The 23,793-nt window shown below is 37.3% G+C and overlaps 7 protein-coding genes across 7 annotated transcripts; 3 read left to right on the forward strand and 4 right to left on the reverse strand. All coding sequences in view use genetic code 12, as the record gives it.

The window, feature by feature from the left end:
• Positions 1 to 289: 289 nt before the first annotated feature.
• On the reverse strand, positions 290 to 811 carry UBC11 (putative E2 ubiquitin-protein ligase UBC11; the record flags this gene model as incomplete). Its single annotated transcript, XM_064997268.1, has 1 exon — positions 290 to 811. One exon carries the CDS (start codon positions 809 to 811, stop codon positions 290 to 292), a length of 522 nt encoding a protein of 173 aa, XP_064853340.1.
• A 1,017-nt stretch (positions 812 to 1,828) lies between these two features.
• On the forward strand, positions 1,829 to 5,041 carry DASC09_036700 (uncharacterized protein; the record flags this gene model as incomplete). The annotated part of the gene is made up of 1 exon (XM_064997269.1): positions 1,829 to 5,041. One exon carries the CDS (start codon positions 1,829 to 1,831, stop codon positions 5,039 to 5,041), a length of 3,213 nt encoding a protein of 1,070 aa, XP_064853341.1.
• Positions 5,042 to 6,586: 1,545 nt separating this feature from the next.
• On the reverse strand, positions 6,587 to 7,612 carry DASC09_036710 (uncharacterized protein; the record flags this gene model as incomplete). The annotated part of the gene is made up of 1 exon (XM_064997270.1): positions 6,587 to 7,612. The coding sequence occupies one exon, from the start codon at positions 7,610 to 7,612 to the stop codon at positions 6,587 to 6,589; it is 1,026 nt and encodes a 341-aa protein (XP_064853342.1).
• A 2,392-nt stretch (positions 7,613 to 10,004) lies between these two features.
• DASC09_036720 (uncharacterized protein) lies at positions 10,005 to 12,419 on the reverse strand (the record flags this gene model as incomplete). The annotated part of the gene is made up of 1 exon (XM_064997271.1): positions 10,005 to 12,419. The coding sequence occupies one exon, from the start codon at positions 12,417 to 12,419 to the stop codon at positions 10,005 to 10,007; it is 2,415 nt and encodes an 804-aa protein (XP_064853343.1).
• A 1,464-nt stretch (positions 12,420 to 13,883) lies between these two features.
• DASC09_036730 (alkaline phosphatase family protein) lies at positions 13,884 to 16,013 on the reverse strand (the record flags this gene model as incomplete). Its single annotated transcript, XM_064997272.1, has 1 exon — positions 13,884 to 16,013. The coding sequence occupies one exon, from the start codon at positions 16,011 to 16,013 to the stop codon at positions 13,884 to 13,886; it is 2,130 nt and encodes a 709-aa protein (XP_064853344.1).
• Positions 16,014 to 17,505: 1,492 nt separating this feature from the next.
• DAS2 (putative uridine kinase DAS2) lies at positions 17,506 to 18,519 on the forward strand (the record flags this gene model as incomplete). The annotated part of the gene is made up of 1 exon (XM_064997273.1): positions 17,506 to 18,519. One exon carries the CDS (start codon positions 17,506 to 17,508, stop codon positions 18,517 to 18,519), a length of 1,014 nt encoding a protein of 337 aa, XP_064853345.1.
• Positions 18,520 to 19,054: 535 nt separating this feature from the next.
• Positions 19,055 to 20,525, forward strand: TIF3 (Tif3p; the record flags this gene model as incomplete). The annotated part of the gene is made up of 2 exons (XM_064997274.1): positions 19,055 to 19,058; positions 19,225 to 20,525. 2 exons carry the CDS (start codon positions 19,055 to 19,057, stop codon positions 20,523 to 20,525), a joined length of 1,305 nt encoding a protein of 434 aa, XP_064853346.1.
• Between the last annotated feature and the right edge of the window lie 3,268 nt (positions 20,526 to 23,793).

Genomic DNA, 23,793 nt, shown 5'->3' on the forward strand with positions numbered 1-23,793 from the left:
AAATAACCTATACTTTTGTAGCAGTGATAGAAAAAAAAATGATAACGGAAAATACCAATGAAGAAAAGTTGAACCAATAATTTAGGAAAACCATGATACGAGCCATGAAAAAAAAAAAATCGTTTCTCATAAGAATAAAAAAACCAATAACCATTCAAAGTACATCCACATGTCATTAAGCAAATACTGAATGAAAGGGAAATTCCGTTGAATAATACGCATATCCTTTACCAACCCCGATGAACATATAAAATAGAAGCCAAAAAGGCATTAACTCAGCTGCCAAAACTCACAAGGAGTCGATCTCTTCATACCTTTGCAATAGCAAACGCATGTATTGTTCTGGATCGGTGTCCCATAAATGGGCAGCTTGAGCATTTAAAGGAGACTTGTTATTTGGTTCGCCCAAAAGGGATTGTAAAGATAATAAGATAGTTTGAACGTTGTAAATTGCCGACCACTTTTCTTTCAAAATATCTAAGCAAATATTTCCACTCATGTCAACATTAGGGTGCCACATTGGACTCACAAACTTGACGGTTGGGGCTGTATATGGGTAGTTTGGAGGAAACTCTAGGCTAATTTTGAACTTGAGGCCATGATATGGTGTTTCGCTTGGGCCCTCTATAAGTCCAGTCCATTTCAATATGTTGGAATCTGATTCAGGGAAAGCAGAGATCCCAGGGGTCTTTGAAAACATCAATTGAACCAATTCTGACTGGAGTCTTTTGGACACTGAGATACTTTCATTCGAAAGAGAGCTCATTGGTTTTGTGGCGGTAGATTGGCGGGACAATAAGACTGAATCCATTTTAGTGTGTGATGTTGGTGAATATTGTTGATGGAGAAGATTACTCTTTTGTTGTGGGGCTGTTCAAGGTGCCTAAGCTATAATTATTATTATTATTATTATTATTATTATTATTTTGTGTATATAAATTCGTATCATATATATGTACCATATATGTAATATCTATTTATTCTTAAGAATAGGAAAAAGATGGTCTTTATAAATATATTAGGGGCAGCCTCGAAGCTGAAGATTGCCTCAGCATGCATTGGCAAAAAGTAAACAAAAGCACAAAAGCGGTAGTCCGCCAATTATGCACCTATATGCTTAATTCTGTAGATATCATGATCGTCGTCGGCATCAGCCTTATCACGCTTGTCTTCACGTGATCATAATTTATTCGACAAGAAGTAACACAACGTGGAAAATTGGAGGCAAGGTTGAAGGGTTCAAAAAAGGAGTCCTTTAGAAATTACTACAGCGGCGTTAATTTGTGTTCCTCCTTCCAAACCCCCCATAGTGTTTTTGTTCGTTTTTTTTGATCTATCCTATATTATACTTCTCGTCGTACATCCACTATCATCATCATCATCATCATCATCATCATCATCATCGGTCAGTCGCTTGGGGTTTGTTAGTTATTTCTCGTGATAAATTGACAACGTTTTGCTCTCCATAGGTGAAGCTATTGATCAACAACAACAACAACAGAAATGCCCATCATTCAAGTAAAAGGATTCTAAAGTTACTAAAAGTTGTACATTTCTTATATTATAAAAGTAAACCTGGCTCACTGTTTTTTATTATCGTTTGTGCTTATAAACATATCCTGTTTCTTTCCCCTTTCCCAGATCTTCATTATCCTACTTACTAGTTGATCATCAGGGGTTTTCATCGTTAAAATCGAAACAAAAATATATTTCACCCAAAAAAAGAAAAAGTCTCTTCACTGGGCCATTTCACTCGTGACAAAAGGAACAACATATTCTAACACTTCTCTGGACGGCTATTGTTAAAGACCACAGTGTGCATTTAACGATGAACTTTGGTAATAATGTTGCAAGTGGTTTTCAACAGCTATCGAGCTCAAATCGGATTATACATCATCAACAGCAACAGCAACAACGAAGGGTGATTGAAGATGTTATGGATGACACGAAAATAAATAACATCCCCTTAAATAACCACCAATTTCCTCAGCAGTTACAGCCAGGTGTTTCTGATGTACAATACACTAATTTTGTGCAACAGCAACATCAGCAGCCTATAGCACAAGTGCAAATGGGGCATCCACACCATTCACTTTATCCTGTTGCTCTTCATCCACTTCACCCCCATCCTCCCGTTCCTCAAAACCATGTTATTCATCAAGGTGCTCCTCATCCCGCTGGACCTCCTCGGCATCAAATGTTTCAGTTGATTCCAAACAGAGGAATGATGAATGGTGTTCCTACTCCCCAGCAATTTGCAATTATACAACAACAACAACAACAACAACAACAACAACAACAACAACAACAACAACAACAACAACAACAACAACAACAACAACAACAACCGTTCAACCCAAATACAGTGTACCATCAAGACTCTTTGACATCCCAGGCTCAAATGCAATTTCACATTCAACAACGGCTTCAGCATCAACAGATGGTACAACTTCAACAGTCACAATTACAACAAGCTCAAGCCGCACAACAAGCACAACAAGCACATATCCAATCTCAAATTCCCCAACTGCACCAAGTACAGATCCTCAGGCAACAGCAATCTGCTCAAGCATTGCCACAAAATGCTTTCGACCAACATATCCCTGAACAGTTAATTAAACAAAAACAGTTTCAAAATCACATCCAACAACAGCGCCAAAGGTATCAAATGCAAATGCAAATGCAAATGCAAATGCAAACACCAACTGAACGAACATCTACTCTGAAGGTTTTAAATATGAACCCCAATTCTCCTATTTGTGGGGATGTTAGAAATGTCGGCAGTGCTCCGGATATTAACAAAGCTGAAATTGTATCTAACTTGGGAAAGGGATTTGACCTGACTAGCAAAGAAGATGTTTCTGGTGACAATGAGTCTACGAAATTAAAAGCTGATGAAAATTCTGTTGACCCATCTTCATTTCTTAGTCAGACAGAAGAGGATGAAAAACTAAATTTTTTGTTAAGCTCAACAGACAATGTCTATAAAGATGATATTTCTTCGTTTTTGGAAGATTCCTTAGTTGATTTCAAGAACTCTTCATCGTCTCTGCCCCCAGGAAGTTTTGACCGTAAATCCAATCTCGGGAGCTCCAAGAAAAAGATGGGTTCTTCTCAAGCTGATCCACAACTTGGGTTATTACAGAAAATGGCAGAAATAGATGATGATCAAAGCAGTGAAATCTTGTCAGATTTGTTGTTTCAAAATAGCAATTTTTCAAAAACCAACGCGCTTGATTCACCTAATGTTTCTACTGTGAATTCCACACCAAATAATCATGCAATAGGCAACAACGCTTCTACTCCTGAATCTTTGATTATATATGGAGGAAACAATAATGGGAATAATAGTGCTGAAAGCTCAGCTGGCAGAGCTGCTGGTCCATGTGTTGGACAAAGCAATAATAATGATGGAGGTGACGGTGGTGGAGCTAGTAACAAATTCAGCATAACATTATCAGACTTTGAGTCTCCTTTGGATCAAAAGTTTGAAAATATAGATCCAAAGAAAATAAAAATGATGAACAGGCCGCCTCCAATAATCACAAATCACACTCCGCTTCATGAAATCTCGAACTCGCCTAGTGATTATTTCAATTTTGAAAAAAATGATGAAAATAAACTGATCCCATCAGGTCATAGTACGACAGCAACCACATCAGTAATTACAGATTTGAAGAATCCGAAGTTCAATGATTTATCGAAGTTCAAGAAGCTATTGCCTCCTAATTCTCCTCTGTTAAAGAATGATCGCCGAGGTTCTGTGTCTTCATCCAATTCTAATCCATTATCGCCAAGCAAGATTTCCAAGGCAGGTTTCTCCAAGAATGTTATACCACCAATTAAACCATTTAGTGATGCTACTAAGCCTCGTTCACCAAGCTCTAGCAGGCCAAAAAGTCCGGCGACCAAGAGCAGCAACTCTCTGATCTCACCTAATAAGACCCTTCGTAAATCAAAATCGACATTGAATACCAAGTCTTTGAATAATTCTAGTGTCAATGTTGGAAAAATCAAAGCCCTAGACCCAAAACCAAAGAGAACATTTTCATTTGATCAGTGCTCTTCAACTCTTGATTTTACGAAGAATTTTCAACAAAATTCTGTCAGCACCCCATTAGGGCCGCAAGGAGGTATGATATCCACGTTTTCTGCTAGTGGTGGGAACAAGGTTTATAGTTTTATTATGGAACCTTTGGGGAAACAATTGGAGAGAGATGCAAATAGTGGAAAAAAATCGAAGAACAACCTCAATTTGAATATCAATACAAAAGCGGCCACTACTGGTGCTAAGAATTCATCAACCATTTCGAACTTTGGTACATCTAACAATAAAGCCATTACTGCTGAAAATTTTATTAGAGTTTCAACTCCTTCGAATATTGAAAGTAACATTCTGGATTCAATTTCTCCGACAAACTTGATCAGTAATAAGAGTACCGGTGCCAATTCTTCGACGTCCCAACAACCACCGAACTTGTCACAATCACAATCTTCATCTTCAACTTCCCACTATTCTTTGACATCGCAAATGAGATTACCTAGTCATATTTCCTCTGTACAACCCCTGGCTCCAAACTCTGCGAACTCCAATACCAATGCTGCTGTCATTGGTGGGGCAACAGATCTCTTATCACCTACCCTTTCTATTCAATCTAATCCGTTGGACTCTCCAATTGCGCATACCCCAAACTCTATCAATTTTCCACACCAAGGAGGACTTGTCAATAGTCTGACCCATTTTGGTAGAACCAATAGTTTGGTTGGATCAACTGGTGTTGGAAAATTCCAAAGCTTGGGGAATGCTTTTGCAGGGACGATGTTTATAGATGGTTTAGATGTGAATATGATGGACGAAATGAGTGAAATTCACATGAGTGAGGATGCAATGGGTATGAACTTTAGTGGCATGAATATCATTTTGGAGGAAGAAAACAATAATAACTCTACGAACGGTGATAGCGGAATATCAGGAAATGGAAATTTTGTTATGGATGGTGGTGTTGATGATGAGGGAGATTTCCAAGGAATGGTAATGTAAAGTATGCCCTGTATCAATTGATTGTTTTTTGTTTTGTTTTGTTTTGTTTTGTTATGTTTTGTTTCTATTTTATTTTATTTTATTTTATTTTTCAGTGGTTATTTGGTTTTTCTTACTGTATTTTGTTTATTTATTTTCCTTGATTTTTTAATTGATCTTTTTTTCTGACTATTCCCAAAGGTCATTTTTGTTCACTTGTTGGCATGTTGTTAATGATGTTTTATTTTGTATTTTATTTTATATACTATTTTATTTTATTTTATTTTATTTTTTTTTTTCTTTGATGACTTTTTTTTCTTTTCAAATTTGGGTTTTTTGGGAAATTATCTTGAGTATCATGTTGTAGGAGGTTGTTCTTGATAATTGTCAATAAAACTTACACGGTCAGGTTGTTGCTCTACTCATTTTGGCTTATATTTATATTGCTATTATATTCTGTGTTCTACCATATTTCTATTATATTTTTTTCGTTATTTTTCTGTGTGGGATATCATATAGATTAACCATTATTATTGTCCACTAGGCTTCTTCTTCTTCTTCTTCTTTTTTTTTTTTTGAAAAGTATTCATGTTTTTATTTTTTATTTATAAATATATATATATTTCAGGATTCTTTTTTGTTTCTAATCTATGAAATTTAGAATAAGCCCATCAATAATATATATATTGATGAGCATATATGCGAACATAAAATGATGACAATTAGTCGTCTGATAGATATAGGTAAAGAGAAATTTTGAAATGAAGCTCCATGATTCGAGTAGTCATCAGTATTGTTGTACGTTATTGTTTGTTTGTTTGTTTGGTTGGTTTCTCTCACTCTTTATAAATAGTCTTGGAAATTAATTAGCCATAAAATGAGAGAGTAGTAATAATAATTAATACATACACACACACACACACAAAATGCCTGACATATCTTTGCTCTACTACGTGCGCACAAACTCCGTCTTATATGATATGATAGAAGAACAAGCCGAGCCATGGATGATTTCGCCACAAATAATTGGTCTATCTTCGATTACAGTTGTAACCAATGGTATATGAAAATAGTCAAATTAATAGAAACAACGTATATATGTAGAAAAAGTGAGAAGAAAAAAAAAAAAAGTCCTATAAATACAAAAAAAAAAAAAGAAAGAAAGAAAAAAGCCCCTATAAAGAAAGAATCTCCCCCCCAATACCAGAACCAGTGGAAAAATAAAACAAAGTGTAAAAGAATAAAAAATAAGAGATATTTAAACCAAAAATTTATAGCTAGAAAATTAGTTTGAAAAAAAAAAAAAAATGCAAAAACCAAAATTGCAACTGCAATTGTAATAATTATTAAAGCCCAAAACAAAACAATTTAAGAGAAAGAAAAAAAAAAAAAAACAGAAAGAATAGAATTGATGTATCGACCAATTGATGGGAATAATAATGATGATGATGATGATGATGATGATGATGATGAAATGATGCTATTAATATGAACCCTCCTTAATAGTATAATGATAATAATATAATAAACAAATAGTTCTAATGGTGGTTTTTTTTTGTTCTTCCACTAAGTAAACTTCTTGAAATGATGATCATTCAACCATCCGGCTTTCTCAAAAGCAGCAAATAGCCTACTAGCTTTGTTGACATCGATTCTGCAAGCTTTTTGGGCATCAGTTCTTCTAAATGGCAAATGTTTCTTCAATCTCGTCACTTTCTCCACAAACAACCGTCTTTTGGAATCCAAATAAACGTTGCATGGTAATCTTAAAATCGAAGCCAATGTCACTTCGGCTGGGTGTAATTTATCAACCAATGGGTCGTCGGATAAATTCATTGGTTGACCCTTCCACTCGGTAGATAAACATCTGGTATTATTTGCTGGCAAAGTAGAAATATTTGGAGAATAATCAGGAATTGATTTCCAATCAACAAAGCTTGGTTTCGGAGTAGAAGGATCTCTAACTTTTCTCTTTTTTGGAGGAGGAGAATTGATGGCATCAATATCACTGTTGTTGGCAATTGAGGCTTCATTGGCAGACCCATTGCCGTTTCGTTCTTTGGTAATTCTTCTGGTACGAACTCTTTCATAACCATTGCCAGAGTCCGAAAACGAGTCACTAGTATATTCACGATAACATTTTCTTTTGCTCGAGGTATTTGAAGTGGCAGGGATGTTTTTCCTTATTTCTCTTCTTGGTGCCACAAGCTCTTTCCTGCTGCTTAGTATGTAATATTGGTTAAGAAAAGATGAGCAATTGCTGAGGTAGTTTGAGTCGTGGATTTTTTCCCAGGCATTAACTTTGAAGGAAAAGTCTTTTAAACTGGCCATTGGATAACTGGATTGCGGTGGTTTCAAATCATTGTCCTTTTGTGGAGTTGGGGTTTGGGGTTTGACACATGTGGTAATTGATGGTTGAGGGGTTTCGCATATGGAAGAATTGTCGATACTGGTAGGTGTTTTGCTTGGTGACAATGGTGGAGAAGGGATGACTTGATTGGAATTGTTATCATTTTTTTCTTCCTCGGGGTAAACTGCTTTACCCTTAGTAAGTATTGGTTGGAAATCAATTGAGGCGTGGATCAATGACATTGTTGGTGTGTTTCTGATAAGTCTGTTGAAGTGATGGGGGGACCAGAAAATGTGTTTGTGTAATATGCATATGTTATATACTTATATATATATATGTATAATATATATATATAAAATATATCTAACAATATGTGTGACAGTGTTATCAGAAAAAAAAAAAAGAAATAGAAAAAAAGAAAAGAGACAGGAAAAAAAAAAAAAAAAAAAAAAATTACTTTCGAGAGATGAGATGAGATGAGATCGTAAGGACGATTAAAGAGATGACAGTAGGAGAAATCACTGCGGTTTTTTTTTTTTGCTTTGCTCTTCCGCAGCTCTCTTTTAAGGAATTGTGTGAGCCTGTATATAATTGACCTATTCTCCTAGAAGTTGTAATGATATATCAAGCAGAGAGAGAAATAAAGACAAAAAAAAAAGAGAATAAAAAAATTTCCTACTCATAAATAAAAAGAAAAGAAAGAAAAAAAAATATACCATTTCAAGATTCTGGATCTGCGCGTCACCTTGCGTCATGTTGCCGTGATCCACTTGACGCCGTTTTTTCTTTGGTTTTTTTTTATTTTTGGTGGCTGACAGCACCCACACTAAAAACACCCGCAGTGGCTCATATTGTAGACGTAGCTTCTATTTATTTATTGTATACTACACTCACTCCACTGAGGCAGTTTGTTTATTGAAATAGTTCTCCAGTTAGATCATCATCAGCCATTGGGTATCTCAGTATGCTTGTAGTGAGATCGCGGTGTCTTTATCACGTGGTAATCGGAGAGGAAAAAGAAAAGAAAAAAAAAAAAAAGAAATGCTCTCTCTATTGTTGTTCCCGCAAATGTTTCCTTCTCGAATGTGTCCTACTCGCTCCGGCTCAGGAATCACTTCTGCCATTATCACCCACCTCATCTGCTGATTCAATTACTACTTTCGGTGCTCTCCATGTAATCAATAATCTATTAGTATTTATTGTGGTTATTCCCTTGGTGGTCCCCCCTCATCCATCGCTTACGCATTATCCGTTTGGAGATCTCAGTTACCCTGCCTCCCAATACATACACCGCGGTGCCGCACCGGAAGGTGCAATCCGCTGCGGATATATTGGGCTTTCCTCTATAGCAGTATTCTTCTCTATTCTCAATCATATATATCAGGCCAGTATTATTGATCTCAGGCAGCCTATTTCTCTTGTATTTGCCACGTGTCGATATTTGGAACTCTCTGGGATCCCTCATTAGACCCCTAAGGCATTCTTTCGTTACTTACAGACTGATGTCTTATTTTTAAGATCCTTTTACTATTGTAACTATTATCAACGGACGTTTTAGCCCGCAACTTTTTTTTATTTTTTTTTAGTGAGCTTTTTGAATCGTCCATCCAAGAAAACTACTTTTTCGTTCTTGTTTTTTATTGAATTGTTTGGTACCGGTAGTTGATAATTTTGATAATTGGCCATTACACAGGTACTTGATCAAATCTACCTCAATTAGTGATTAGAGGTAACTCAGGAGGATGTTCTCGGAGGACTTTTCCGACCTTATTTCAAAAGATAATACCCAAGCTTTTGGTGCGGTTTTTGGTTATATTGTATCTTTTTTTGGCGATCTTTTTTATCGCCATCCCACTCCTGTTTTGGGGATTGGGTCGCTTTTCCCGACAACCACAATAATATATATATTTTATATATATGTACCCTTATCAGTTGTAAAAAAATTATCATGTCAAACAACAACAGGGGGAAAAAATAAAAATAATAGTAGTCGTGAGTGATACATGATGACAGCAATTGTACTCGGATGACGTTCGTTTATTTTCGTACTCCTCAGCTTTTTCCTGTATATCTTACCACCAAGAATGATGGTACAATAGCACCATAAACCAAAGTAATTAATGTTTAGGTCGGTTACGCCATAGATTAATTGAAATAACACAAAGAAAACTAAAAAGTCTCTATGCATGTCTCATTCCAACCCCCCCGAAGAATCGCATGTGTTTTTCTGCTCTAACAAAAAGCCATGCAAAAGCAAAATGTGTGCAAAAAGAAAGAAGGGGTTTTTTGCTACAATCACTATCACACAGAAGAGAGAAGAGAGAAGAGAAAAAAAAAAAAAACTTTCAATAGTGAACAGAACAGAAGTGAGAAGAAAATAAATAAAAAAGAAAAAGAAACAATGTATTATGGTAGTATGAATGTGGGAATATGACATTTTTGTAGTTTAAAGTAATCTATGAGCCAGCATAGTTAACGAATTGAATGCTAAAAAGTGGTATCTAAGTACAAAAAGAAAAAATAAACAAAATAGTAAAAAAAAAAATTCCATAAGCCATTATTACAGAAAGTAAAATTTTCAAAGTATCTGAACAAAAAAAAAAAGGTCATCAAATCATTTAGGCATATAATGCTTCAACTTTCAACAAGCAATTCTTTCAAAGATGTACATCTAGGAGAAGTTTTTAACATTGAAACTCCAGGAATGTAATCTTCGTCATCGTAAAATCCATCATCATCTTCTTCTTCTTCTTCCTCCTCATTAGCCTCTCTATTATTACCAAAACTATCATTCATGGTAGTACCAGCCCACGAAGATTCATTGCCACTGCTAAAATTACCTCCATCGTTCTTGGTCTTGTCACTTTTAACTGATTCTCTTTCGGAATGTCTTCTTTTCTTTCCCTTGTTTTCTGTACTATGAACTTTCCGTGGTGGAGTGATTGGTCCATTGTAACTCTTTCTTCTAGGAGTGTGTTGAACATTATTGTATGGACTAGAACTAGAACTAGAACTTTCCAAATTGCAATGCTCAGGCTTACCAACTTCACCAAGATACCCATAGATGTCACTTTCCACCGTAGTTTGATTTATGGCCGCACAATTTCCTAATGAAATAGAATTGTTTCTACTACCATTGTTCAATGAGAAGCTCTTTGTAGGAGTGGATGGGAAAAATTTCAAATTGGATTGTAAGGATAATGAGGACGATGACGATGATGGTTGTCTATTACTCATGATTTCTAACTCCTCGGCCTCGGAAATTACAAACATGTCATCTTCAGATATCAATGAATCAATGATTGGGGTGGCAGACCGCACTCCATCGGCAGCTGTCACAGCAGGAGCAGTGGAACCAGCACTGTTGGCGATCCCTGAATTTCTGAGATTATTTTTTTGAACATTAATGAGCTCTGGATCAATACAATTATCAGAATCAAGAACCCCTCTTGGTTGATCATCACAGGTAATTACCAACCAATTCACTTGACCAATTTTCCCCTTTAATTCAAAAATAAATGTAGAGCTCAAATTCCCCATTGAAGTTTCAAATTTCCAGGTATTGAAAAACCAACTGGTCATTACAAGCTTAGAAACCCTGACTGAATCGGCAATATCATTCGATGAGTATGGACATAGGTCTGAGAAGTTGGCTGACTTTGTGTGCTGCTGCTGCTGCTGCTGGTGTTGTTGTTGCTGCTGGATCATATTATATAATTTATGATCGTTATCAAACATCTTCAAATATTCCAAAGACAATTCACTAACATTAGATTTGAGAGTCACGTATGGATTTTTGCAAAACTTTCTTAAAAAGACCCCTTCGTCGAAATATAAGACATCATGAGATGAATAAACAGTGGTTTTGGCATTGGAAATATTAGTGACCAAATCTGATAAGTTTGGGACGGTCAACTTATGTCTTGGGACGGATATCACCAAACCATACTCTATGAATGATGTTTGATATGGTTGTGGAGGATAGTTAAACACATTCAAATCGATCAAATTTGGCAAAGAGTTGCCTCTAATTTTGCCCTCGTGTAAAAGATTTCTGACGTAGGAAATGAAAAGTCTTTGGAAAGCCTCATTTCTTACCGAATAGAATTGTTTGAAGAAATAGATATCTTTGTCAAATTTCTCTCCGTTGGTATCAGGGGTCTGGAAGCATAGGGCAGAGCTGATGTATAAGAGATCCATTAAACTATCAATGCTGGAATTGGCCAAATTACACCAAACCACAATCAATAAATCCAAATATTCTTGCAAAAGATAAGGATGGTTATCAGTTGGTAAGCATAATGGCAAAATCAGATAAAAACTTGACTCATGAAATTTTTCTGACGCTTCTTCAATGATAAACTTCTCGTAATTTGCCCCGGTAATCAAACCATTTGGCAAAAGGGAAATCAATACCCGAAGACTAATGATGATGGTTAAGATATCGGTACTATCAATTGCCTGGGTTAATTTGGGACCCCTGAGAGAGCATCCATCATGAGGGAACAATTCATTAATAAAGGCTTTTGTTTGAAAAAGTTTATCATGTTGCAACTGGACCAATGTTGGGGAGAAAATTTCCATAGCAGAATAAGGGAATTTCTTTGGATTAGAAACGATCGAGTCTTTCAATCTCTTGATTAGCCCGTGGAGAACATGGCGACATGACTTATGTGTAATGCCATTTGGTTTTGTGAAAATGTCAAACTTGTTGGTGTTGGCGATGATCGACGCTTGGAATGCCGAGTTATCATAGATGTAATATCTTGATTGTGCTTTGTTTCTATTGACGTTCAAATTTTGAAGTAGTTCCTCCATCGGTACCTCCTTGATATTAAGCAACTGTTGGAAATTCTTCTCAATGAGAAAACTGTTGTACTTGTAATTATGGTTATCTATGGCACCAAATTTTTCTTGTTGTTGTTGTTGTTGTTGTTCTTCTTCTTCACTTTCCAGTGTTTCTGGAGTCATCAATATTTGTTGTTCAATTTCATAAGGGGTAGAAATCTGAGACTTATCAATCTTCTTTCTGAATAAGCTGACTCTCATCGTGATTAATTTGTAATTGGAAACTAAGTGGTGTGTGTATCAAGAAAGGCACGCAAAAAGAGAGTTGGGAAGAAGAAACACTTAAGGAGTTGAAGGGGTCATGAAAAGGAGCATTCTGGGATTCATTTGAATATATATATATATACATAAATATGGAAATATATTTAACTCAGTAATTTATATCCAGGGTATGGTTGCATGTCATTAACATCCAATTCATCAGAGTCAAGTTAATTAAAGATCGCTGATCGCTGCACTTACTACTGTAGAATCTGAGTCCCCAAACCAACCCCCGACCGCTGTGCTTCTCCCGCCTAACAACAGCATGAGGGAAAAGCAAGAACGACAGAGGTATACTGGAGCGTAAGAAGTGTACATTTGTCTGTGTTAAGGGTTTGTCTGAAGATTCAAGTAAGTTATCCGAGAGGCCTGCCCTCCCGCCACCACTCGCAAAAGAGAAATGAGGCGGGAACAGAAAAAAAAAAAAAAAACTTTCTCCATGGCGCACGCAGCAGAAATTGGAGGGGCTTTATGCGGTGGAAATCACTGATTTGTTACTCAATTTAAAAGTCTTATTTTCTTCTTTTATTACTACAATCTCGCCCATCTATCCTCAAATATGTCTCAGAGATTAAAAAAAGAAAAACCCCAAAAAGCAAGATTTTAGCAATTACCCCCACCACCAGCTAAAACAAAAAAAAAACATGCAATAATACAAAGCCCAGCCACCACCTCACTCTGGCTCAAACATCCTTCAGTGATGTTATATTGGATGGATATACATGGTCATTTTCTCGATATCATAAAAAGCACGTATCTGAACAATGTTGAATGTGACATCAAGCTTTCCGCGCATCGATTGTTGTTTGAAGGGGGAGGGAGGGGCAGGAATGTACCACTTCCTTGTACAAACCAGCGACACAAATCTTAATACAAGGTGTGGCAGTAGCGAAGAATCTCTTCCCGCCCACCGCCGCCCTTTTTTCTATTGTGGTTGTTGTGGAAGCAGCCCGCTACTGCACTTTCTGCTCACGTAATATATTAAACAATCAACCCACCGACCCTTGGCCAACCTGGAAAAATTGCACTGATTGTTCCCGGCTGACTATGCCCCCCTCCTCTACATGCAACAAACCTTGTCAAAATTCCGGCCAACATTCTCTCATGCATTAGGCCAATTCACGTCCCGAAAACTGACAGGTATACGTCCATTTTGAAATAGAATAAATTAACAGGGGGGGGGCCAAACAAAAGAAAAAAAAATTGCTGTAATTTGTCTTGAAGATTACTAGAATAGGTTACAGAAAAGTGTTCACGAATTAATTGGGTATCGATCGAACTCAACGATAATAATAATAACTTAAACCTAAAACCCAATAAGAAGAGCAAAAAAAAAAAATAAAAGAAAATAAAAAAAAAAAATAAAAAAAAAAAAAAAAAAAAAAAAGAGAAAGCTAAAATTTATTAGTTTCTATCATCTTTACTAACAGCATCATTAATTTGATCAAAAATTACCTTGGCCTCATCACCAATCTCTTCAATAATCCCCTCTATTTTGTCCTCAAGATAATTCCAAAGAGAATTATCATGCTCCTGAACTGAGTCTGTACTGGAAGTCTCCAGGGTAGAAGTCTCCACGGAGTTACTAGTCTCCACAGTGTTTGTCGAACTAGTAGTAGTCTCTTTTGTAACAGTAATGGTTTCAAAATGGTCTGGTTTGAAAGTTGGACCAGGAACCGACTCCGGGGTAATTGATGTCCCGATGACTTCTTCAGTTGACAATAATGAGCTGGTTGGGTTCAAAGGAATATCCACTTCCTTTTCACTGATATTACCGTCACTTCTAAACAATAAATCATATGTGGCATTGGCATCAACAATAATCTCTATTTCAAAATCAACATTCGGATAATCAACAGGATCGTTCCACTCATCTTCTAATATTTTTTGGAAAACTAATTCCGGATTAGTCGTCCCATTATTCTCGTTTGGTTTAAAATGTAAAGAATCGCAAACGATATTGTAAATTTCTGTATTTCTAAATGGTTCAACTTTGTTTTTACCGTACTTTTCAACTTTTGAGTCAAAATATGGACCGGTACCCAAAAACAACGCTCTCATTAGCACTTCTGTGTTGTTGTAACCGTGAATTCCTTTGGTTTTATAAGTCCCGCCATTATCAGCCACCTCTTTTTCCATAACAATAGCATACCCGACGTCAGGAACTAACCAAATTGGGGCGATCCGGTCATCATAGGGACTATCAACATTCCCAAACAACCATTCTTCTGGCATGTCCTCTTTTCTAAATATCTGAAAGTGTGGTGGGCTTGATAATTCATTGTACTGACGCTCCAAATCCTCATAAACTTCTTCGACAGAATTCTCTTCGAAAGGTCTCAATCCAAACAATGGCCAGCCATCAAAATGTTGGATTTTACCCAAATCAATTAAATTATCGATCATTATTAATCGATCATCGGAAGTCGGTGCCATACCGTGATCAGAAACAATTATCAAATTGACAATATCACTCAAATTTCGACTTTGCAACTCAAGAATAACAGTTTCCACAAAATTATCGACATATTTCAACCCATTTTCCAACTGCTTCCCACTAACGCCGTACTTATGGCCGATAGAATCGATAGTTGGAACGTACCCCAAAATCAATTCTGGTCGACTGCTAATATCCCGATCTATCCAATCGATCAATCGATCGACTTTTTTCGATAACAATTCTGACCCATTGTATTTGTCAAATTCTAACGGCCTGCCAAGATCAATGGGTACTTCGCTACCTGGCCACATATGAACCGCGGTCGACACACCATGGTAAAATGCAGTTTCCCATATTGGTTCACCACCCCACCAATATTTATCTAAACTAGACCCGCCATCAACGTTAATGAATTGTTTCTCAATGACTAGATCATAAAAAGTATTCCCCACAATCCCGTGCCATGCAGGAAGCAATCCAGTGGCCATTGTCCAATGGTTTGGAAACGTCGATGAAGGAAATGACGGGACCATGTATGGAGGTCCGTAAGAATCAATATATAAATTATGCATGAATGGCGTGAGTTGTGGCGAAATATAATGAGGATGGAACCCATCTAAAGAGATCATTATTGTAGTTGGATAAAAATCGTGCGACCCATTGTTGTAAATTGGCTTTTCGGTGTCAAACAAATGGGATTTTAGTTGGTCTTGTTTATGATTGGAAATTGCTATTGAAGACAACAATAAGCTGCCCATGAACCCAAAAATGGTAATGTGGAAAAACATCCGCTTGATCCAGCTACTACTCTTAGGAGAAGAATCCAAGAAATGGGGATTCTTTATTCGTTGACCAATATCAACATTATAGTCAGCCAACTCAATTGACTCTCTCTGGAGATTAAGTTCAGAGTAATTCAACCTGAGTGGTGATATCAACCTTTTGAAAAAGCTCGAATGAGGTTTTGTTCCAAAGTGATCATCATCGTTCTCAATTATTAGAGAATTTGCGACCGGTTGGTGAATGATAATGTCATCCTCGTCAGAATCATCGAGATCAGTTATAGGAATATCAATGTCATGAGGGGTGTTCATTTTGTATACTAATAATACCGATATATAAAATAAAATAGTATTTATTGTTTTTCCCCTTCTTCCGACAAAAAGTAGACAACAAAGGTCAAAAATGAACAAATAGAGGAAAAACGTAAGTAGATAGATAGATCATCCCAAAAACGGAAAATCAAAAAAAAAAAAAAAAAATAAAAAAAATGAACAAAATAAACCCAAACATCACTAGTGTCAAATGGACTAGAAATTGTTGAGCATCTTATAAGTTAGCATCCTGGGAAGTTACAGTTAAATCACTATCATATATTTCAAGCGTTCGTTATTAGTTGATGTATATTACCTAGGATGATAATTAGTTGATTCTGTTTACTATCTACAAGCTAAGGTAAGCGGGTTGCGAGAGACCCTTAAATAGTAATCCCTTCCTTCAATGATCTACATTCAGTAATATACACATATATATTAAATGATAGTAATGGCAATTTACTCCTACTATATGGCAACAAAAAAAAAGAGGTTGATTATTCATGTGTGAATACTTTTTCAAATGGTATGTTGATATAATACAAAAATATTTATCCAATGCCCCCACCGAGGCTCGAACTCGGGACCTTTACATTGCAACACAGTTATGAGTGTAACGCGACCACCAACTGCGCCATAGGGGCGGATGTTATAAGGGCTTTCTCTCCTTTTTAGATCAAATTAATATGTCCTTATACCGGGTAACCTCAATTTTCTAAATGTTATTTTCTTTAATTTTTCAATGCTTTTAGTCTCTTTCGTGCCAATATGGTAGTATATATCAGTAAAAGCAATAAATATTTTGTTGTAAACCTTTTTTGTTTTAGAAAAAGGGTTGTATTATGGCCCGTCATCCACAAAACCATGAAACAAATGCCCTGTTAATGTTGCGCTGTTAGTATTTAGTGTGCGTTTTATTTTTTTTTTTTTTTTTTTTTTTGAAGTACCAACATTAAGTAACCGTCAAGGGTTTGACACCTGTTGAAATACTTCACAGCGGATAATAATCTCCCAATTGTGGTATCGAAATTTTCTATCCTCTTGCGTTAGTTTTATTCAATTAATTATTAAATATTTATTGAAGTTTACCGTGTAGATAGTGAGAGCTGTATCGCTGCATCCACATCGACCTCATAAATTAGCTGGTGATGTTTTATATACAAAAGTAAGTTTCTAGTCACAAATAGTTAATATGTATAGCGGAAATGTTCTTTATCTCTACCCTTAACTCCTGAATTCTTTTTTCATTTTTTTTTTTTTTTGTTCAAGAACTCGCCTCAAAACTTCAGGAAAGCCCTTTCTCGATCGTTCATCCACCAGCGTGGATCCTGCGCCCAATGTGAAACCAATAGAAAAAAAAAAAAAAATACGGAGTTCAAATGTTTGTATTCCTTTGTACTAGACTGCTCTCAAGCTATTTAGTTTACTATAGTATATTATGGATTGTTAATAATATTATCGGTCTTAGAAAAGAAAGAAAAAGGAAAGAAAAATGTCTCCAATAAGTGTGCCTAGTCGAAAGGATTCATCAGCATCATCATGTGCAATTATCTTGATTGGTGGTGGACAATCAAGTGGGAAATCCACAGCCTCTAGAATAATAGCCAGAGAACTAGAGGAGTCTCTCATATTGAAAGATCTAATCGAAATCAAATTAATAGATATGGACGATTACCTATTCCTGAAATTGAATGCGGTGCAGAGCAACGTTGTCGGTGGTGATGATAAAGTAATCAATGATGGTATGAATGATTTAAGATTATCTGCTACAGATTTGCAAGATTTGGATAATGAAATGATTGAGTCTACTGGTAAAAGTAATGAAATGACGGAGATGATCAAAAATAAAAATGTTCTGATTTTGTTACCAAATAGATTCAATTTCAAAAAGCTTAGGGAGGATATTATTAACTATTCCAAACACTCGGCGAGCAAGAAATTCCCAATATTTATCGTCCATGGGTTATATGCCTTATATGATAAGCAATTGAACAAGTTGGCACTTATGAAAATTTTCATCGATATTGATGCTGACACGAGATTGGTTAGATGGATTCAGAATGATACCGTCAAAAATAAACTTCCTTTGGAGGATGTGATAGATCAATACTTGAAATTTTCTAGACCAGAATTTGCTGAGTTTATCTTTCCTACTAAAGAAAACTCCGATACGATATTGACTAGAGGGGCAGAAATCGATGATACTGGTATCATCTTGATCTGTGATGGATTGGTTCCATTTATTGTCCAGAAAATCAAGAAACTCAATGCGAAAACTACTGCAAACGAGCTTAAGGATATCGATGATTTTAAGAAAGATGCTTCAGCTAATACTCACGCAGGATCTAATAGTGAAGGTGAGCAAATTACCACTGTTACGACTAATACCAGCAGCGATGAAAACGATGAGCCAAAGGAAAAGTTGGATGTTAGTGGGTTACACACTTTAAACATTAAGGGAGAAGAATTTACAGATCAAAGAGGCAGATTTTATGATTTAACTTAAGAAGTAGGTCACTGCTCTTATTCTATGTCTTCTGTTGATATCAAGGATCTCTTAGCATTTTATATTCCAATGATATTTCAAGCAAAAATGTTTGAAAATATGCATCTTTAATAATTTCGGTATTGTAGCTTCTTTGTTTATGTACAAGCTTCCACGAGGCAATCATTCCTGTGAAGCACTTCGTTGGTTCTAAAAGAGATATAACTCAAAAAAATTCGAAACAGTTGGGTTTGGTAAGCAGCCCCAGAGTCATGGTTAGATATTGTGAAGAATCAAAAAAAAAAAAAAAAAAAAATCAAATAGTGACAATATACCCTATAAGTACCATAATTTTTGGTATAGGGGCCAGTTGTACCTCCCTCCCAAGGTTAATATCCAATATCACTCACGTGCCTGCTGATCTAAAACGATTTTTTACCAAATCAAAAAAAAAAATTTTTTACAAAGACGTACTTTGGATATAATTCAAACAATTATTTTTGCTTTAACAATAGGGCTACAACTATTTGTCAGATCAAAAGATTAAAATTTCATTATGGGTATGTTTTGAATTTGTCCACATAGTGTTCTAGATATGTGATAAATGATCTTTCTGACATTTCTTCATTTAACTCCAATTTTTTTTTTTTATTTTTTTTTTTTTTTTTTTCCTCCCGAATTTCTAGCAGATGTTATGTAGGATCAATTATTCTAACATCCAACCAGCACCAAAAAAACAAAAGGCCCAAAAAGTCTCCTTGGCTACTTTCCTTGGAGATGACAGCTTAGGAGACTGGGCTGATGAAGATATTGATTACTCATCTATTTCTGTCCCAGTCCAAACTACCAAATCGACTTTTGAACCTAATTCCTTCGAATCAAAACCTTTCGAGAGCCAACGTCCACAAAGAGAAGAATACCCTGTCCCAGAAGTTCCTCCATTCAAGGCTAGACTTAACAACTTGTCATGGGATGTCACCGAAGATGATGTTATTAACCATTTTGAAAATAATTTGGGTCAAGAATCTTTCAGTAACTTTTATGCTCCAAAAGAAGGAGACAGATTGAAGGGTTTCGCTTTCATCACTTTCAACACTAAGGATTTGTTGGTACAAGCTTTGGACATGTCCGGTAGTGAATTGAACGGTAGAAGAGTGTATGTTGCTGTTGCTGCCCCAGATAGAAATAACGATAGAAGACCTCCAAGAGAAGACTTCGATTGGGGTGCCAGAAGAGGTCCTTTAGCTGCTAGAGAAGACAATGACTTTGAAAGAAGACCAAGAGGCGAACCAAGGGAAAGACGTGAAGAACAAGACTTCGACTGGGGCGCTAGAAAGGGTCCTTTGGCTGCTAGAGAAGACAACGACTTTGAAAGAAGACCAAGAGGCGAACCAAGAGAAAGACGTGAAGAAAAAGATTTTGATTGGGGTGCTAGAAAGGGTCCTTTGGCTGCTAGAGAAGACAATGACTTTGAAAGAAGACCAAGAGGCGAGCCAAGAGAAAGACGTGAAGAAAAAGATTTTGATTGGGGTGCTAGAAAGGGTCCTTTGGCTGCTAGAGAAGACAATGACTTTGAAAGAAGACCAAGAGGCGAGCCAAGGGAAAGACGTGAAGAAAAAGACTTCGACTGGGGTGCTAGAAAGGGTCCTTTGGCTGCTAGAGAAGACGGCGACTTCGAAAGAAAGCCAAGAAGAGAACCAAGAGAACCAAGAGAAAAGCGTGAGGAGCAAGATTTCGACTGGGGTGCCAGAAGAGGCCCATTACCAGCCAAAGAAAAGAGTTCTGGTAGAAGCAATTCTGGTAGAGGGGGCAAACAAGAAGACAACTTGGATTGGTCAAGTGCTAGAACTAGTAAATTTGTTCCAGCTAGAAGAAGTTCCAACAAACCAAAAGAAACTGAAACCAAAGAAGCTAGCCCAGCAAAGCCAGCTAGATCAATGTATGATGTTTTAGCTGATCAAAACGACAATGAAGAAGATGAAGAAACTGAAGAATTGACCAAGAAAACTGGTGAAGTTAGTATTTGATCAACGGTTGATTTTTAAATGTATCTATATTATTTTTATATCATGCTTTTCTTTTCTATATTTCTTTTTTTATAATTTACCATGTTTATTGTCTTATATTTTTTTTGCCAAAAAAAAAACTCATTATTTATGTCTTGAGCTGTGATAAAGTTGATTGTATGTCACTAAATCACAATTTGTCTGTAGACATGGGAGCTCCCAATTTCAACTATAATAATAGAGTATGTTATGTCAGTTTATCTCTTTGCAATTTAAAAGAGAGTGAAATCTATAGTTAGAAAAAGTTGATGCAAAAAAAAGAATTTTAATGCCGGCCCCAGGAATCGAACCTGGGTCTAGTCGGCCACAACGACTCGTACTGACCACTATACTAGGCCGGCTGATGTGTTAGTTGTTATATTATTGGATCATGGTTGGGTTGAGTCCTGGTTACCAACGGTATGGTACCATACGAAACCATGATCTGCATTACCTCATCGAGGTATCACTTTATGTCCCACCGCTTATCTCTTATCCTTGTCGTATCGCCTTATGTTTAGCCTTTTATTCCCAGAACGGGTCCAACACCCCATTATTAGTTTCAATCATTTTATTTATTTAAGGATTCAACATTCCTCTTGTTTTCACCTTTATTTAGTTTAAGAGAAGGATCATCTTTGTGATCACCTAATTTGAATCTTCTTGGTCGAGAACAATCATCGACAAGAAGCAGAGTGTAACATTTGGTAGCACCACTAGGTTTAAAATGAATAACGCGGAACGCGAAAAGTTGTTGTTGAACAACATGCCGGTCTACGACGGATCCGACGACCTATCATTGATTCTCTCTTGGATGGATCACTTTAAGATTATTATGCCCAAACTATCCGGATCCCGAGAGGAAAAACTCCTTTTGATTTCGGTGAAACTCCGGGGGGATGCGATGACCTGGTATGCGAAGTTTTTAGCCACGGCTGACGAAAAGTCAACCGACTCCGATCTCAGTGACATGCTCACCAGTTTCAGAGCCTACTTTTTACCTGCAAACTTCCAGCAGATGCTTCTCAATCAACTCGCAGAATTGTCACAAACCACGTCCGTCAACGCCTACAATCGGAGCTTCGACCGTTTGGTTAATCAATTAGACAACCCAAACCCCGCCCATCTCTTGGCCACCTACATACAGGGGCTCAAGAGAGACATGAGAATTCATGTTGTCGCTAAGGAGCCCCGCGGTTTTATAGAGGCTCAACGTTATGCTGACATCCTCGATATGGCTTCTTTCGGCGCGCCCTTGGCGATGAAGGTTTTTGCTGGTACTCGGACCCAACCATCATACCGATCAAGCATGAGGGAGACCCCTCCGAAGAGGACCCGTATCAACGCATTACCTCAATCTCAAGGACCTAGGGGTCCAAGAGGCCCAAGAAGGGTTTTGCGCTGCTACTTATGTCAGGAGGAAGGACACATGGTCCATCAGTGCTCAAAACTTCGTGATGCTCAAGCCGCCATTAAATCTGCAGACTTAAGGGACGAAGAACCTTTCCAAGATATTGCCATGGTTGAAGGGCCAAAAAACTGGTAAGCCGACACAACCCAGAGCCCGTTGTGTTGGCTAGTATTACCACTACTGCTGACCCTCTCAACCTACCCCTCATTACTATGAATGTTAAGGTAGGTTCAATCAATGTAACCGCCCTATTAGACTGTGGCGCAACTGCTAATTACATTAAAAAGAGCACCATGGAAAAGTTAGGACTACAAGAAATTCCGTTAAAGAGAAGTCGTCGGGTGTTTGACGCCTTTGGGAAGCCACATGAACGGTTGGCTTATTGGTCCAATGTTGACATGTGTATATCACGCAATACATGTCAGATCGATTACAACTTCAGAGGGTTCGTCACCCAGAACGTAGATCAGGAAGTCATTTTAGGACTCCCTTTTTTTATACAATTTTATCAGGAATTGTTACCATTATTTCAAGAAATTAAAGAGAACAAAAATCAAACCAATAACCTGCTTACTCTAAATCTCCTATCAGCTGAGGAGACTAACCGGCTCTTAAAGAGTAAGTCAACTGAATGTTATTTGGCTTTGGTCAAAATGGTCGCGGATGACCACGTGACTACAGAACAAGAAAAAGTTCGAACTACAAAAGAAGAAGAAATTTTTAAACAATATGCAGACGTTTTCCAATTGAAGTTACCAGAAGGAGGATCTAACTTCACCAGAGTCAAACACGAGATACATGTGTTGAGCGACTCCAAGGCACCATTCAAAGCTCCATACCGACTCTCACCTCAAGATCGAGCCGAGCTCAAGACGCAGATTAATGAACTACTCCGGCAAAAGTTAATATTTCCGGTTGCGTCTCCTTATGGAGCCCCAGTGCTTTTTGTTAAGAAGAAGGACGGAACGAAACGGCTCTGTGTGGATTACCGAGGCTTAAATGAGATAACTATCAAGTCAAGATTTCCACTACCAAGAATAGATGACCTACTCGACCTCATCAAGAACGCCAAAATATTTTCCAAGCTTGATTTGGTTTCCGGTTATCATCAAATCGCCATCAGCCCAGCTGATCGGCACAAAACCGCCATGGTCACGCCGTTTGGCCAATACGGTTGGAATTGTATGCCGTTTGGCCTCACGAATGCTCCTGCCACGTTCCAACTGGCTATGAATGAATTACTTTTACCGCTTGAAGAATTTTGCGTCGTCTACTTAGACGACGTATTGATTTTCAGCACAAGTGAGGCCGAGCATCGTAAGCATATTGATGTTGTGATATCTACCCTCCAAAAAGCTGGTTTAATTATTAGCAAACGCAAATCAGAATTCTTTTTGGCTAAAGTCTCGTTCCTTGGTTACCAGATCGATGCCGCCGGTGTTCATGTGGAGCCTGGGAAAATTGAAGCTATCCAACGATTTACGGTATCCACCCCGGAAGAAGCTCATTCTTTTATAGGATTAGCCAGTTATTACCGCCGTTTTATTGAGCACTTTGCCGAATTAGCCCGCCCTGTCCATCAATATGTCAACGGGAAGATAGAATACAGTGACGAGGTAAAGAACGCGGTTGGCGAGTTAAAGCGGAAATTGATTTCTGCTCCGGTCCTTATGAATTTCGACAGTACCAAGCCACTCCGAGTCACAACCGACGCCTCTGGTTTTACTTTAGGCGCCGTGTTGGAACATGTGGCCCCGAATGGAAAAACAGAGGGTGTGGTGGCCTACTTTTCGAAGGGCCTTATCGGGGCTCAACTTAGGTACCCAGTCAGGGAGAAGG

Source organism: Saccharomycopsis crataegensis (genome assembly GCF_037102585.1).
Source record: "Saccharomycopsis crataegensis DNA, jcf7180000000084, whole genome shotgun sequence".
NCBI classification, from domain to species: domain Eukaryota; kingdom Fungi; phylum Ascomycota; class Saccharomycetes; order Ascoideales; family Saccharomycopsidaceae; genus Saccharomycopsis; species Saccharomycopsis crataegensis.